Source organism: Cottoperca gobio, chromosome 6, assembly GCF_900634415.1.
Source record: "Cottoperca gobio chromosome 6, fCotGob3.1, whole genome shotgun sequence".
Lineage (NCBI taxonomy): Eukaryota > Metazoa > Chordata > Actinopteri > Perciformes > Bovichtidae > Cottoperca > Cottoperca gobio.
In genome coordinates this window covers 10,846,195-10,862,410 of record NC_041360.1, presented here as the reverse complement: position 1 = coordinate 10,862,410, position 16,216 = coordinate 10,846,195, and the positions used below count along the sequence as shown (strand labels likewise).

The 16,216-nt window shown below is 42.5% G+C and overlaps 1 protein-coding gene across 10 annotated transcripts in view; it reads left to right on the top strand.

Annotated features, from left to right (window-relative positions):
• brsk2a (BR serine/threonine kinase 2a) overlaps positions 1-16,216 on the top strand; it is a 158,376-nt gene that overhangs the window by 77,868 nt on the left and 64,292 nt on the right. For 9 of the 10 annotated variants that reach the window (XM_029434269.1, XM_029434267.1, XM_029434262.1 and 6 more), the window contains one exon: positions 13,649-13,743. The exons of the other annotated variant lie outside the window; for it this stretch is intronic. In XM_029434269.1, coding sequence (XP_029290129.1) covers positions 13,649-13,743 — 95 coding nt within the window. The remainder of the gene's footprint in view (positions 1-13,648; positions 13,744-16,216) is intronic. 10 annotated transcript variants of the gene reach the window in all.

The following is a 16,216-nucleotide window of genomic DNA, read 5'->3' as shown; positions in this document are numbered from 1 at the left end:
AGTGAAAAACACAGAAAAGGTTTGTTGCAAAAAGTCAACATCAAAACTTCGGTTACAGAAAGGGTACTTGTCTTCATCTGGTGCAAATTCCTGTAGTTTTCCATAAATCTATCGCAATGTTGTTTTTTCCAATATTGTGCAGACCTAGTGAGAAACTGAGAGGATGAAACAGGCCTCCTAGTCCTGCTACGTTTTAAAGGTTGGTTTTAGCTGTGGCATTTATTTTTATAAATGAAAGTGAGATAGAGAGTGGGAAAGGAAGAGTGTGTGTGTGTGTGTGTGTGTGTGTGTGTGTGTGTGTGTGTGTGTGTGTGTGTGTGTGTGTGTGTGTGTGTGTGTGTGTGTGTGTGTGTGTGTGTACGTGTGTGTACGTACTCTCGCCGTGTATCCGCGGTCCTGTATGTGGTGACAGGCTGACATCAGAGTAAAAGCCCCCTGAAGTCGTGTTGAGATGATGTCTCTGCTTTCTCAGTGTCGCTGGTGGGGGAACACATACACCTGGCCCTCTGACGTCTCTCTTTCTCCTTTTCAATTTACTCTTCTATTAAATTTCGCTGTTCTTTCTTCAGTTAACATGCAGACTCCCTTTCCTCTTCCTCTCTTTCATTTTATCTTTTTTTTTTGCCATTCAGGCAGAGTTTTCCTGGGCTTTGTTAGACATCGCTCTCTCATGTCAGTCTTTGTTCAGTATAAAGGCCAGATGAAATGGACTTGGTGAAGTGCCCTTGGTGTGTTTTATGTACTTTCTCTTGTGTACTTCCCTGTGTGTCTGTGTGTCTGTGTGTCTGTGTGTCTGTGTGTCTGTGTGTCTGTGTGTCTGTGTGTCTGTGTGTCTGTGTGTCTGTGTGTCTGTGTGTCTGTGTGTCTGTGTGTGCGGTTCCGGTTTGTGTGTATCTGCGCTATTTGTACAAGGCAATGGTCCAAGCCCTGTGACGTGAGCCCCGTCTCTGAGAAAGCAGGTAATCTGGGCATTGGCTTTCCTCCAGAACCGCTTTCACTTCCATCCAGCAGTGGGATGTTACTGGAACACACGTGTGCACTGCTCATACACACACACAAACAGAAACACATGCACATAGATACACACATATGAACACACACAGTCACTGATAACTACCGGCAAACTGAAGAGTGTTCAGGCAAGGTCAGTGCTCAGCTTTCTTTGCCTTAGTTAAACTTTCTCTTTTTGTCTCTTGTCTTTTGGATTTGGATATTTTCTCACAAACGCTCATTTATATACGTGCAGACACACATACACACACAAACCGCTGTTTTTATGGTAGAAAGACATGATGCAACAGCAGAGCCATCCCTCCATATGTCTCCCAGGAGAAATGGAGGTGGGGTGCAGAAAAAGAAAGAGACATATCAAGCAACAGCAAAAACCAGAAGAGACTGAGTGGGAAGGAAGAGTGACTGATTGACTGAGGAGAGGGAATAGGGGACAAAGTGTAAATGATAGAGGGACTCGAGCTAGAGGGGGGAAAGGAAGAAAGAGAGAAATGCGGAGGGAGATCGAGCTTTTGGTGGCTAATAGAAATTCCCATGTTGCCTCATTGAGATGCAGCGGTGGCTTGGGTAATGAGCTAGCTGCAACTGACGCATTGATTTAGCCAGAAGAGACGCTCAAATTATCCCAGTCCTCAAGAGAGATGTCAACAGCTCCTCCAATGGCTGCCGGGGTAATTACCAACGCATCCTCCCGCCATGACACCTCCCCCAGCTCGGCATGTATTCCATTCTGCTACGTGACAGTCTTTCTCCGCCTCTATCTGCAGCCCCTCCCCCTGGAATGTCCCATGGCCCAATATATTGTCATGATTTGAACAAGCAAGGTTTGCTAGTAGAAGCGTTGAGTAGCTTCAGTTGGAGTTCTTACTGTTTGACTGGAAGAAGCATTAGTAGATTTGTATCTAAATAGCAAATTAAAAAAAACGCATCTTACAGCAAGAAGAATTGTCATGTCCCTTTAAGATAATATGAAAATGAGTCTGTATGACTATGTGCTATCGTGCTCTGCAGAATGTGTGTTTCACATGGATTATGCATAGATGTAAAAATAGAGCAAATGTTCCCTAATTTCAGTGTTTTAAATGGTTGTGTCTCTGAAAATGGGTAAAAATGATGTTGTAATGTGTAGATATACACCAGAGCTTTCTTACGATTGTATTTGCTGAACTTTAGATTGTACTCAGGGAATGATGGCACAGTGATTCAGTACCTCAAATCTCTTGATGCTTATTTTGTCCCTAAATCTACTAACTACATTTGATCTACTGGCCAAGTTTGCAAGCATTCTCAGCCTCTGAAATAAGGAAGAAATCAAAGTGCTTTTAATTTGTGTGTTTTCAACTGTGTTAGTAGTAAATTGGAACAATTACTGAATATTCCAAAAACTTAAATTATGTCAGTGGATGTTTTCAAAACCCAGAAGAATGGAAAGAAGCTACCTCTGCTCTAATATCTGCAGTAGATGGTATTGTGTAGATCTGAAGCTAACATAGATATTGTATTGAGATATTACTTGCACATTATAGTAATAGGGGATAGTGAAGATCGTCAATGCTTTTCTGGAAGGCAGTTCTCTCACACAAATGCACATGTGTTGTTTCCGTGCCTTGAGGTGTTTCAGATGGGACCATACACTAATGGTGAAGCTTTGACACTTTGACCTTTCTGCTGCGCGGCATTTGTTCTTCACGAGCAGAGAATAAAGGCTTTACAAACACACAGGAAGGAGAAAGACAAGCCAGGACAGAAAGAAACACTCTAACACCTGTTGACGTTTGATCTGGAAAAGTGAGTCTGTATCAATGTCACACAGCAGGAGGCGGCCCCCTACCTTGAACACACACACACACTCTCCCCCTATAGATTGTTCTGTCATAGATCCAAACACTGTCAGTATATAGGAACAACCTTGTACATATTGGCCTTAATAGTGGGGTTTATGCTCACCTTGGTCCATCCTTTCTGCTGTTATTTTCTTTTTTCATTTATTTATGAAAATGGCTGAATGTCAAAAAGTTGCATCGTTTAAGGTCTTATTTTTTTATATAGACGCAAGAAAATAAAAAGAAAGATGCTTCGGTTTGCCATTTTAGTTTGATGTGTTCACTTTCACGAGAAGTTTGTACCTCTGAGTGGGCGCTTCTTGCTGTCCATGTTACAACATCATAGCGGGACTAATTTTCGGTCCGTGTGTTCAATCCGTCATCTCCCCTGCCTGCCCCAAAGCGAGAACGTAGCACCCTCATTGCCAATTAAACTCAAATCAACAAACGAAGATGGAGTGAGACATCGAATTACATCCAATATCCTCTCCCATACTCAAGCCTGTCCTCGCCAGCCACAAATTACCTTACAAATTAAGGCTCTGAAGATGGGAGAAGTCTAGTTGCCAGATAACAACCAAATAACATCCTGCCGGGCTCTTGATGTGTCTTTCCAACTTGGATTCAGCTTCCTGCCTTCTCTTGATGTGTGGACAGAGTTTTAGTTGAGTTTTTCCAGGTTGAGCTTTGGCCATCCATTTCAATCTTATCAGGTTGATGAGAACTCATCTCACTGAAGTCTGTTCCGGCTTGATCCATGTTTGATAATGAACATGTTGCATAGACAACCCAAACACTGTTAGTTAATTAAATAACTCAAGCTGAATTATAGATGAGAAGGGTTTCATTAATTGCTTCTTAGATTCCTCTTTTCTAGCCCACACAATTGGCGTCTCTGGATGGTTTGTATGCCAGAAATTCAGCATTTTGGTGTGTGTGTGTGTGTGTGTGTGTGTGTGTGTGTGTGTGTGTGTGTGTGTGTGTGTGTGTGTGTGTGTGTGTGTGTGTGTGTGTGTGTGTGTGTGTGTGTGTGTGGTTGAAAAATAGAGAAAGAGCGCACTGCCACTGCCAGTGTTTCTTTTTATGGCTACAGCGAGGTTTTGTAATATTATCCAGTCAGATGTTTAATAATTCATACTTTTATATTGGGGGTTATCTAACACATGACAGGCAGACAGTGTGCAACTCTTTGAGTGGTGTCTAGGGGCTCCTCTCACTGTAAAGCCTATCAGAGAGTCATCACCAAGCTCCAAACCTTTGCTCATCATTTTGCCTCTTTATTTGACTCCCATCTCCCTGGAGTAGTGTGCGAGTGCATGTTTAGCATGTACACACATATGTTTCAAAAGTGGCACACGTGCGCACCGGCAGCATCATTTTCTGTCGACAAGATATCTTGTTTGTGTGTAAAAGTATGTATGTACTGTAGATGTGTGTGTATGTGTGCACGTGTTTGTCCCGTCTGCTGCGGTTGCTGCATTGGGCCTGGTGTGGCTAATTAAAAGAATCCTGCTTGCATTATTCATGAGGCTGTAATTATACATTCCTTTTGCTGATCCCCAGTCAGAGGCATTAAAAATAGATCTGAGTCTCCGTGCCCCGCCCACCTAGGCCCCACTTTCTCTCCATGTTTTGACTATGTCTCTCCCAGCATCCCTCTATTTATCTATCCTTATCAGTATTTCTCCATCTCCCTGTCATTTGGCCTCATTGTCTCAACTTTCTTTTCTTCATTTGTTCTTTCCATCTCTCCTCTCCTCCCTCCCGTATTCACCCGCCATGGTTTCATTCATGTTTGCTCTGATGTTCCCGTTTGGGACTTGGGCAGAACATTCCTCTGACAGTGTCACTCTCGCTCGGCTCTGTGGCCTGAACGCCAGTCACATCAGGCCAGAATTCAGAGTGGTGTATTTTGAATCTGCGGCGACATCTTAGCAGTAAGATTCAGAAGAGAAGAGATATCACTGCTTCTGATTAACTTAATGCGGTAGACTGTCTCCTCACAAGAGGCAAAATCTCTCCCCAAAAACTCTTTCATGACTTTCTTTTATTTGCATGTTTAATCCACAAAATCTGCAGCATCTGAATTCAGTCGTTCATGCTCAAATGTTAGATGGCTTCAGTACAGATTAACTAGAGTGTGGATATCTGGCAAACGTGAGAATAGTCAGTATGTGTGCCATATGTTCCCAGCAAGTCAACAACAACATCTAGGAACTTTTTGCACAGTCAAACATATGACAGCCTGAAGTTTCTGAGTTATTTTGTGCTGTGCAATCACGTGTTAGTTACCTCTGTCAATTAGACTTGTTTGCCTTGCTGGCTGAAATAGAGTGTGTGAAGCTTGCATCTTCCATCGCGCAGGTGATGAGCTTCTGAGGACGTATTTGTGCATATATTTACATGCTGATTAGGCTGACGCTGCAAGGGGGGGTGGGGGTTTTGTAAGATCTGCCAATCAGAGAACTTGTTAGATAACTAAATGGATCATTCAGTAGTTTCTGCCTTTTGGCGATGTTCTCAATCGTTCGCAGTACTTGTTTCAGAATGTGTAAAATAGTTTAACTGCCTTGAAACCACCAAGAACTTCATCGACTTACACCACATTTCACTCTGTTGATGGGGCTATATTATGTAATTATGTGTTGAGTATGGTCATTTCATCACAGTTAGAGTTCTGAAAATCTTACACTTTTACAAGTTACAAAGATAATCAAATGGTTAATGGAGACCTGACACATTGTGTCTTGAATCTAGTAGTAAAAATCCAAGGTTGAAATGCTGGTATCTGTATGTGAGAATGCTCAGACTCCTGAACCAGGTCACACATCAATGCTTTGTAAATTCACTTTCAGCTGTTTTCATACAAAGATTTCTGATGGAGAGGAATTGATCATATCTGAACTAGAGCTAATGCTGTAAATCTATATTATTCAGGAGTAATAATGGAGTGCATTCTCCATCCCTTAACTGTCAAAGCACTCCAAATCATTGTGAGAATACAAGACTGTATTAATGAAGTGATAAATGCCCTTCAGCTGCAGGTTCAAGTGCTTTTAAACCTGGCATGTATTAACTACCATCTCGAAGGTGCCCTTGAGACAAAAAATAACTTCCCTATTTCCATCAGTAAAGTACCATTATTATTGTAGTTACCAAGAGAACTCTGTTTTGTGCAGGGAGTTCACTTGTAAGGAAGCTGTTGAGTGAACGTCTTATTTCACGCAGGCTAAATAAACAGTTTTTCTGTATGCCTGCGTCAGTTTGCCTCCCTCCTCGCTCCAGCACTCCAGGCCTAAACTGCTCTTCGTGCTTTTGAAGCTGTTCTGTTGGTCTGGGCCTGTCTTGTTACTGATGTTGTTGCTGTTGCTTTGGCTGATAGGGTTTAGAGGGTTTGCACAGGGATTCAGGCTGGGTAGACTGACGTCACAGCTAACTGAAAATGAAAAAAGGAGAGAAAGAGGAGAAATGGAGTAGATATAGTGAATGAAGAGGGAGGAGAGAAGCGGTGGGAGAGAGACAGACAGTGAGAGTGAGTGAGTGCATTCATTGAGTAGCGAGTGAGCATTGTTTGATCTTCGACATATTGTCTCTCTCCTGCACAGTATGACTCAACAGCTTTCTGCTGGTGTATTCCCTCTCTTTCTCTTTTTCTCTCTGGATAGATGAGGGGATGAACAGAGGAGATAAATGAGTCAGAAAACTTAGTTGATATTATTTTCAAATACTGTATGATGGAAACAGGAATAGAAAAACAGAGATTTTGAAGGAGAGATTCGCTACATTTCTCTTCTGTTAATCGCATATGGACTATGAAGACATTAATTTGTCATAGCTATGTGTGTTTGGCACTCTGTCACCTCCAGTATGTACAAACTATAATGAAGAATATATTATATTCTAGTCAATCTAGACAAATAGTGTTTGCTATTACAGAGAGTCTGTATTTAGAAAGTATGTCGAGCTAACAGAACTGAAAAGAGCATAATGTTATTTCACTATTTATCATTCCTGCTAATTAAATCTGTCTGTGTGCGCATGTGTGTTTGTGTGAAGATCAGCGAGAGAGACTAAGACAGACAGTACACAGAGCTGTGGTGGTTTATGATAGGTGTTCAACTCCTGCCCTTTGTCCAGGTGGAGGGGCTTCCCACGCCCTGCTACAGGGGCTTTACATATGGCCAGAAGAAGCTGGAGGAATAAGCCACTAGTAACACATTGTGTTTCCTTTCAAACACTGATCCCAGTGCAGAGCTGTAGCCTCCACATAGAGCATTCAGGTTTAGAGAGCAGGAGCAGAAAGCAGCTCACAGATCTGTGCCTAAGGGCAACGAGCTTCTCAGAGCCAGCGCCTCGGGGAGAGGAAACTAAGCCAGCATAAGCTACTACCATCTGCCAGCATTGGCTTAGGGCTTTTGAAAGATCAAGTTTGAAAGTGAGAGAGGTGCGCAAGTGGAGACATCTTTTTTTCATCCTTCTCTCTCCTCTCCTCGCTTCCAGATGGAAATTAAGCTATCCAGTAATGATCTTTAACCGCATGGATGCCAGTGCTGTGAGGAGGATGAAGCTGAAAACTGTGTGTGTGTGTGTGTGGCTCTGTGGAAGTGTGTGTGGTTAGAACTTAGAAGGAGATCATAAACAGCCTAGGCTCAAGCAGGGTGTTCCTCTCCCCAGCTCTTCTTCGTTCTCTCTCGGTGTATCAGATTAATGGGAGGGGAAATAGGGCTCAGAGTTAGGGTCCTTCCTGCTCTTCCCTGGCCTTGCCAGATGATAAATCCACCACTGATCGGCATGCTCTGGAGCTGGACCAGGAAGAGCTCTCGCAAAGTTAACACAGAAGGAGACAAGTTTTCTTACACTGGGGTTTTTGAGGTTTTTTTCATGGATGCTCTGCCAGGCTAAACAGCTTTAAGGGAAGGCAGAGGAAGGCAAACATAAACATGCCAGCAACGAGGGCCCTCTGGGAACTCCCATTGCAAGTCAAAGGATTTAAATAAGCGCACAGCTCTCTCGCTTTATAGTCTACTAGAGTTCATTCAGAAAAACTGCCCTGCTGGTATCCCAAAGGGTTCCGATATTTCTTTAAACTTGGCTTTGATACGTGTCATTGAAAACATCTTATAGTATAAAATAATGACAATAATTATGTTTTTAAATTCACTAAACACCACCCTTTTGTTGCACAGCTTATGTGTGAGGGGATAAAGTGTGGCTTTCACCCACCAATTCCCATGGATTAAAATGTCACCTGTAAATATGTCAGGTTGAAAATACTCTTTTTACCCAAAAGCCCAAAAGTACTTGACTTCAAAATCTTTTCCTTTATTCAAAAAGTTCAAATACATCAGCTCCCATAATTAATATATCTTGACACCCGTTAGAGATGTGTTCAGGACAGATGTCAGCAAGTTCGGATGTGATATGAAACACAATTACTTATGAAGAGACAGTGAAGTGAGACAAAACGCTCATTACAAAGTCAGTGCTGGCACATGGCTCAATGATGCAGAGCATGATCGGAACAGCCAGAATGTTCTTTAGCTTTTTAAAAAGAGTTATTAGTCACATTTCTCTGTGCAGATATTTTTGTTAATTAACTGTTTTCATTAATGATGAGTTACTACACAGTCATGGTTCCCAGTGTGTTATTCTTTCCTTCTCTCTTCCTTTTGTTTCTTTCATTCTTCTTTTCATTCTTCTTTTTCTTGCATTGATTATTTTCCTCTGACCCTCAGTTCTCTAGCATGCTTCTCCTAAATGACCGGCTATGCGGACGCAATCAGCTCAGCTTATATTCAAAAGCTTTTCTATTCATCCCTGATTTTTCAAAGCCAGCGGGGGAAATGATTGAAACCATGACTTTGAAGCAATGCAGCAGCTTCTGGCCAAGTGCAGCCAAATGCTGCTCAGATTTTGATGCTCACTGAGCCATGGACCGAAGTTCTCATTCTGTGTCTTCCTCCAGCGGTCCCTCCACCTTAGGTCATTAATCACTGAGCAGCATGGAAAGTTAAGAGTCCAGAGCCGCGATGGAGTCCTCGGGTCAGTCAATGGTTGCCTCACCACCCCACAAGTCCCTGGCTGGTGTCATTATTCTGACATTGTTGTGAAGGCGAGAGCTTTTGATGCTATTGATTTGGGAGGAGGGCGAAGTAGAGGAGAGATCGATGCACTCGCTGATTCAGTGGCGTTGCAAGCTCAGGTCGGCTGCACAGCCTGCTTTTGTCCATATATGTGTTAATGAAAAGTATATAAGTGTACAGTATGTGACAATACCAGTCCGCATGTGTCTCCCTGTTCCAGTTAATAGAATACAGACGTGTGACACACGCAACACAGTGCTGTACATCAGCTTTACACTTACAAAGACACCATCTGTGGTACACACGCACACTTTGCATGCATGTCCAGAAACACAAGTTTGAAAAAGTATTTTTTTCTTTTTGAGTAGCATCCCAACTACAGGAGATCAAATTAAAATGTAATCCACCTGCACAGAACCACACAGAATCATGCACGGACACTGGCAACTGCAGCAGGAATCTTCCCTCTATTTCCCCTGCGAGGCTCGTATCCTTTGTGCTCTCAGTCAAAGCCTCGCGTTTGAAGCTATGTTCAAAGACAGACTACCTGCTCAGCCCAGTCAGATCCAGATGAAACCTCAGTATCTTCCAGGGCATCTCCTGGACATCGCTCCCCGCAAGCCCTGCCACTCCAGATTCAGCCCAGTGTTCACTCAGAGCTAAGAGAGTCTCCTCTGTGGTGGAGTCACAGACAGGTGCAAGGGGCACAGGGAGTATCTGGCATTAACCGTCATTACAGGACATTAGAGAGGAGGGGAGGCAGATGATTTGGTTCATGAAGAGGCAGAGGAGAATTCAATATTACAAAATCTTAAGTTCTTAATTGCATGTACTGTATCTCCTGTTGGAAGAGGATGTTGGGGTTGGACATTAGAAGGGAGGTTAATTGAGAAGTACTGTATAAACCATTAGAATATAATTTGGGGAGTGCTGGCGGTGGTTTAAAAATGATTAAAATGCTGTGACGGTGTCCAGGCTGAAAGTTGCATCTGTGAAGATATTTTACATGTAAACGCGATGCAGAGTGGGTTTCGGGGCAACTGCAGCTGCACACCCAAGATCTCAACCACAAGTCTCAGAATCTACCGCTCTGTGCTTCAAACAAAATACTTTATTGGTCGATTTTCAAACCAAAAACAAAAAATTCCACTTTATTCATAAACTTTGTTTTATTTCTTTTTTTATTGTGGGTTGAAAACAGTTTTTGCTGTACATTCTTGTTTGATATGACTGTGTCTCAAGTGCACGGTTTGAAATTATGTACAAGTAGAGAGAAAGAACAGAAAGATCGGCACAGTAAACAGCTCCCATTAGAAGGGTTTTTAATGTAGATCTTTTCATACTCTTTTATATTTGATCCGGTATCAGGTACTGGGATGAGTGTGTTTTTCATAATTTTTACACCGACACATGACGAAATGCTCTAACATGTCTTAGGTACTATTTGTGGTAATATATACAGTATATCGATGTGTGATTTTGATATAAAATACAACACATTTTAGCTATGCAAGCAGCATGGCTCTAGGAATGGAAATGTCTTTTGTTCCACCACTTTGGTCCAGACTGAAATATCTCAACAACTATTGGATTGTCTTGGAATGTTGTTCAGACTTTGGTGGTCCACCTTTAGAACCACCATCCGGTTGATATTTTGGGCTTTTAGTCAAACATCTCGACAAATACTGCTTGGATTGCCATGAAGTTTGGTACAGACTTTCATTTTCTCCTCAGAACTTAACAATTTTGGTCATCTCGTCTTGTTTTATCATCTAGTTCAGGGGTTGGGAACCTTTTTGACTGGGAGAGCCATAAAAGCCAAATATTTGTAAATGTATTTCCTCGTGAGTCATACTGTCCGAGGTCCGTGCGGCGGGGGGGACGGGGAGGGGGTGCTGTCCGTGCTACAGGGGTGCGTGCGTGCGAGGGTGGATATTTATTTTTGTTCACTCCTCTCCTTTCCTACGCTCTGTCTCTGACTGTAGATGTGTGCGCACGTGTGTTTCTTTCCGGAGCGAAGCCCTGCCCTTCGCGAAACAGAGCTCAAAATTGTCTGCGAGCCATATGGCGTCATCGAAAGAGCCATAGGTTCCCAACCCCTGATCTAGTGCAAGCCTCTGGTCTAAGTGTCTAATACTTTCATGTCCGATGCTACTCTCAGCCTCAGCTGTATGTTGTGGTTAGTGCTACTTCTCAAATGTTGTGCTAAACTAAGATGGTAAGCATGGTACCTGTCTAACAACAGCATGTTAGCATTGCCATTTAGTGAGCGTGTTAGCATTCAGCTCAAAGCACCTATGTGCCTGAACGTAGACTAACGGAGCTGTCATAGCTGTAGTCTCTTAATCTTGTAATTTATTGTTCAAAAAATATATTGTGAGTGATATAGAGGGTAGTTTCGCATGTTGGCCCCATTGTAACGTTGTAACATGTTACAGAAAATCCACACTCCTCTTGCCTGAGGAGTCCTGGTCACCTTGAGAAAACATTTGCCTGCTATTGTTTCACCACCAGTGACTAAACATGTCACATTTAGTGGGTTAAGTTTATAAATTGAAAGTGTTTTTCCATGACCATTAGTACTATTGTTGTTTTAAGTCATGATTTTTATGTGTGTGGTATAAAAGAGGCTCGTGTCTTATGTCCCGTTGTATTATGTACTAAACTTCCTTGTGAGAGTTCATTTCAATCCGTAAAGTGGTTGTAAAATCATTATGTGCTGTCGTCCTGTGCACATTTTCCTCTTGCTAATGCGCCCTCAGCTCACAAAAACACAGGCATTGAAGGAAGATGGATAGAGAGGCAAATAATCCAGTTAACTTTTCGTGTGTTTGCTTGCAGATATTTTCTCTTTAATGTGTTTATCATGACTTATGAGTTTCTCTATAGCAGCCATTAACATATGATTACCCTCACAGGGCTAATGGGTTTGTCTGTCGTTCCCTTTTCAACTGCTTCATCCCCTTTTATCTAAATCTTTCTGCATATTTTATCTTCCTCTTTTTAGCATTTGATTCCTTCCTATCCCTCTGTCATGCTCACCGTCATTCTCTCTCTCTCTCTCTCTCTCTCTCTCTCTCTCTCTCTCTCTCTCTCTCTCTCTCTCTCTCTCTCTCTCTCTCACGCCTCCTCTCTTCCATGTGTCTCCACTCTCGGCCCCCGCGGCCCCTCATCTTCCAAGCCAGAGCTTCACTCCCACGCAATGCTCTCCATTATTGCTTAATTATCCTAGGCCTGTCATTTGAATAATGTGCTATCCCTGATTCTCAATCTTTTCCACTTTTTCCCTTCATCTTTCACATGCACTTTTCTATTTGTCTCCTTTTCTATCTCCCTCTACTGCTTCCCCTCCTCCATCTCTGTCATTTCTGTAATGTCAGAATACTTGTTTCTGCATTCCTACGTTCCCCCGCCTCCTCAAAGCCCATTGACTCTCCTCTTCTGCTGGTTCATGTAGAAATCACAGTGGGACAGCGGAAGAGCAAGCTAGAAGTCTGGTTCGTTACTTCTCTGCATCAACGTGCTTCTTATAGTAACTGCACCATTTTCGTCTTAGGCATGTTGTTGTAACACTTGTTAACTTAATCCCACCATCTTTATCTCTGCCAGCACGGGCAAGAAATCAAAGCCTTCAAATTATTCCATGTCCCTGTTTCTGTAAATTCTGTGTGCCAGCCATTGGTTCAAATGCTGTAGTTTACCAAGTTAAAAATCATCTTCTGTCATCTCCAAATCCCTGCAGCACCATGGGGCCATTGGGGAAATCAATAATAGAGAGCTGCTATTTGTTTGTGTATGGGTGTGTGTTTGTTTCAGCTTGTAAGTAAACTATCTGATACAATCATCTTTGTAATGTGTGTGCAGCTCTGTGGTCCCTGGCGGAAAATGGATTGGTGCTGTCGTCATGGCTCCCGTGTATCAAATACACACCACTTTGTTCCACTGTAACTGTACACTCATTGGGGTACCCCTGCTTGTTTCTCCACATTGTTTGTGGCTGATCGTTTAACTAAGGATACCTGGGGACACGGTTTTGTTTTGCTTTTGTGGTTCTGTGGCAAATCACAGGATTTATAAAGTGTGGGTTTTGATTTCGACAGTAATGCCAATGCAGAACGTTTGTGTATGAATCCCAATAGAGTTGACTGGTACGCCATATCAAACACTTAAATCTCTCCCCATGCATCGACGTGTTTGTGTTGTGAAGTAAAGGAAAACACTTTCTGCTGGATTGTTGAAATGTGACATCCTGATTTACTCTCCTACAGTTTGGGGCTTCATTCTTATGATTTTTTAAATTTGGCCAAGAAAGAGTCCCATTCAACGACTGACCTTTGACTCTGTTAGTCAGCGCTACCTTTTATTGTCTGTTTGAGGTAACTCAACACGACTGCATCACAGCAGTTTAGTACATTATAAGAATCAATAACACAAATGGGCCACTCACTTACTGGCTTTATGACTCAAATAAACCCCAGAGGGCAGTTTCTTTAAGGAACTGTCCACACTTAAGAAGTCATTATCAGCATTCTGTAAATTGCCATTATAGATCAGTGTGGTCAATGCACATTAGTAATTAGCTAAAACAAAAACCGAAATGTGTGAAATCACTTGAATTCAAGTCTATTTGAAATGTCCTTGCGTAATGTGCCTTCCATTCACAAAGTAAGCATTGTATATTCACGGTGTCATCTGAACACACATCGTCTTAATATCGGTTTGTCTTTGCAGGGTTGGTCAAGCTGGGAATCCACTGTGTAACATGCCAGAAAGTCGCCATAAAGATTGTCAACCGTGAGAAACTCAGCGAGTCGGTACTAATGAAGGTAAGTTTACAGCTTTCAGTTCTTCCAGTGGCTTTTAGATTTTATTAGTTTTTTGAAGTTTTCACTCTGCTCATTTTGTCTCTTCTGAAGATCATTTGTTTTACATAAATTTTGCATGTATGTGAATAAGGCAAGTACTAGTGAAACAAGTAGTGTAGTTAGTTTACCTGGGTAATGATATGTGAGAACGTTAATTATATGTCTAGTTTTCAACCAACACAATGTCCCTGTTCAAGTCTTTGGATGTTTGATGAACATCATTCCTCTCTCTCTCTCCCCACAAAATATTAATATGCAACAGCTTGGCTGACTGAAGCAAGACTAGGAGTTGGACTGTAACTGAATAGTGATGTCCCTGAAAGAGAAACCTCGTTGACACATAAAATCGAGGCTGACTGCCAGCTAGCATTTCAAAAATCAAAATTAGGAGTGAGTGAAAAAAATGAAAATTCAAGGACTGCTTGAGTGGGTTTGGATTTTCCACATAAATCAATGGCTGATTTTGCAAAAATGTTTGAATTAGAGTGATTTATATTATAAGCCTCATGAAGAGTGGAATCACCGGCTGAGGTGGTGACAGTTGGTCTTTTGAAGCAGCTGATTTTCATCCTTTTCAAATACTGATCCGAAGCAGTCAGCTGTTTAGCTCCCCTCCCAGGAGTCAGAGCTCCCAAGATACCACAGGGTAACATAACAATAAAGCAGCTTTTGAAACTATAATTACTTTACCCTCACTCCGAAACGCTTCAAAATCAGTCCGGGTGAAACACGCTGTAACATGTTGCAGTTACCACACTGCCTCGTTTTGAAGGATACAGTAGGGATTCTTTTTCTTATTATGTCCCAGGGCTCCTGCTGGGAAGCTCTATTCAGTGCCCGCGCAAAATTGGCTTGCTGCAAAATTGGCCCTTGTGTTGATGGAATCGTTGTAAAGAAAGCGGGAAGATGGAGGACAACAAGATGCTACAACCTGAAAATTGTCTTTCACAGGATACACGCAGAGAGAATCGCCCACTGTAATTGCTTGCTTATGGGCTGGAAGAGTGGATACGGATGGGTTTACTCACAGTACAGGTTATCTGCAAATGGAAAATCCCTCCGTTTTGCATCACTTCTGCAGCAGCATCATTACGCTTACACAGATGAAAAGCTCTCTGTGCTGAGTGCTCGAATATTGAAGTTTGATAAACAGTCAGTATTAATCAGCTTCGTGCTGTGTCAGGGTCTCCCCGACTTTTCCTCACTCATTGCTGTCTTTTTCCTAAGTCGCTCTCTTTCTGTCATGTATATATGCAGTCTAATACTTTCACAAGGGAAAGACAGGTCATTTTGGTTGCCTCAGCACTGACATAAGTATTCATTTAGTTGTAGCGCAAGTAGTTGCTGGAACCGTTGTAAAATGTGACAGCAGAGAGGAAGCTAGCGTAATAATGTCCCCAATCCAGGTGTTTCACATTGTGCCGTCCTGCTGAGGAAAAGGATAGTAACAGATGCCAAACGCTGACAGGTTCCCGACAGGACCAAAGCTTTTGCTGAAGCTGCAGTTCAGAGCCAATTACTGAACTCAGCCATTGTCACTCTTCTCTTAACTGCTGGTGTGTGTGTGTGTGTGTGTGTGTGTGTGTGTGTGTGTGTGTGTGTGTGTGTGTGTGTGTGTGTGTGTGTGTGTGTGTGTGTGTGTGTGTGCGCGCGCAAGCGTTTGCAAGAGTCGCCTTTCTTGTAAGTTAGAGAGTGAATGCCAAAAATCATAATCAATCAACATCTTTTTACATGTATTAAATAATAATCAGAGTTGTTGTTCATAACACCTAAACTAGCGATTAGTTGACTAAGATTTCTTTAGTTTTGTTGAGGGGCTGTCTTGGTTGACACGCCTCGTCAACATTGCGTGGAAGTCTGGGACAGTGCCTAGGGGTGGCAGACCGTGGTGGTGGTTCCCCTATTCAAAAAGGGGGACCAGAGAGTGTGTGTATGATGAGCAATGCTTGTGTGGAAATGGTGTGTGTCCTTGTGCTCTTTGTCATCCCCATGTAACACAGGTAAAATTCTGTAGTTTGGAAATCTAGTTGATATAGTTGATTGTGTGTATGCGCGCATTGATTTGTTAATTTGCCTCTGATATAAAGCAGCTTGAGGTCACAATTATAATACACCTCTGTGTCGATGTACTGTGCACCTATAATACATTATGACACAGTAAGCTAAACATAACATTGGTGTCCTACAGTGGCTGGACAGGTGTTTTCTGAAATCCAACCACTTTCCCATATTCCCATCGTATTGCACTGCAGTCTCATGTGTCTGTTCTCCGGCCTGCCTGTGTGGCTGTCAGACTGTCAGAGTGATCGCGTTGCACTGTACTGCAAGACTCAGACTGTGAAATGTCACCTTTTAATATGCTAATGTCTTGGGTCCCCGTGGTGCCATTAGGGGAGAATGTGACTCTCCTGGACAGGTGTGTGTGTGTGTGTGT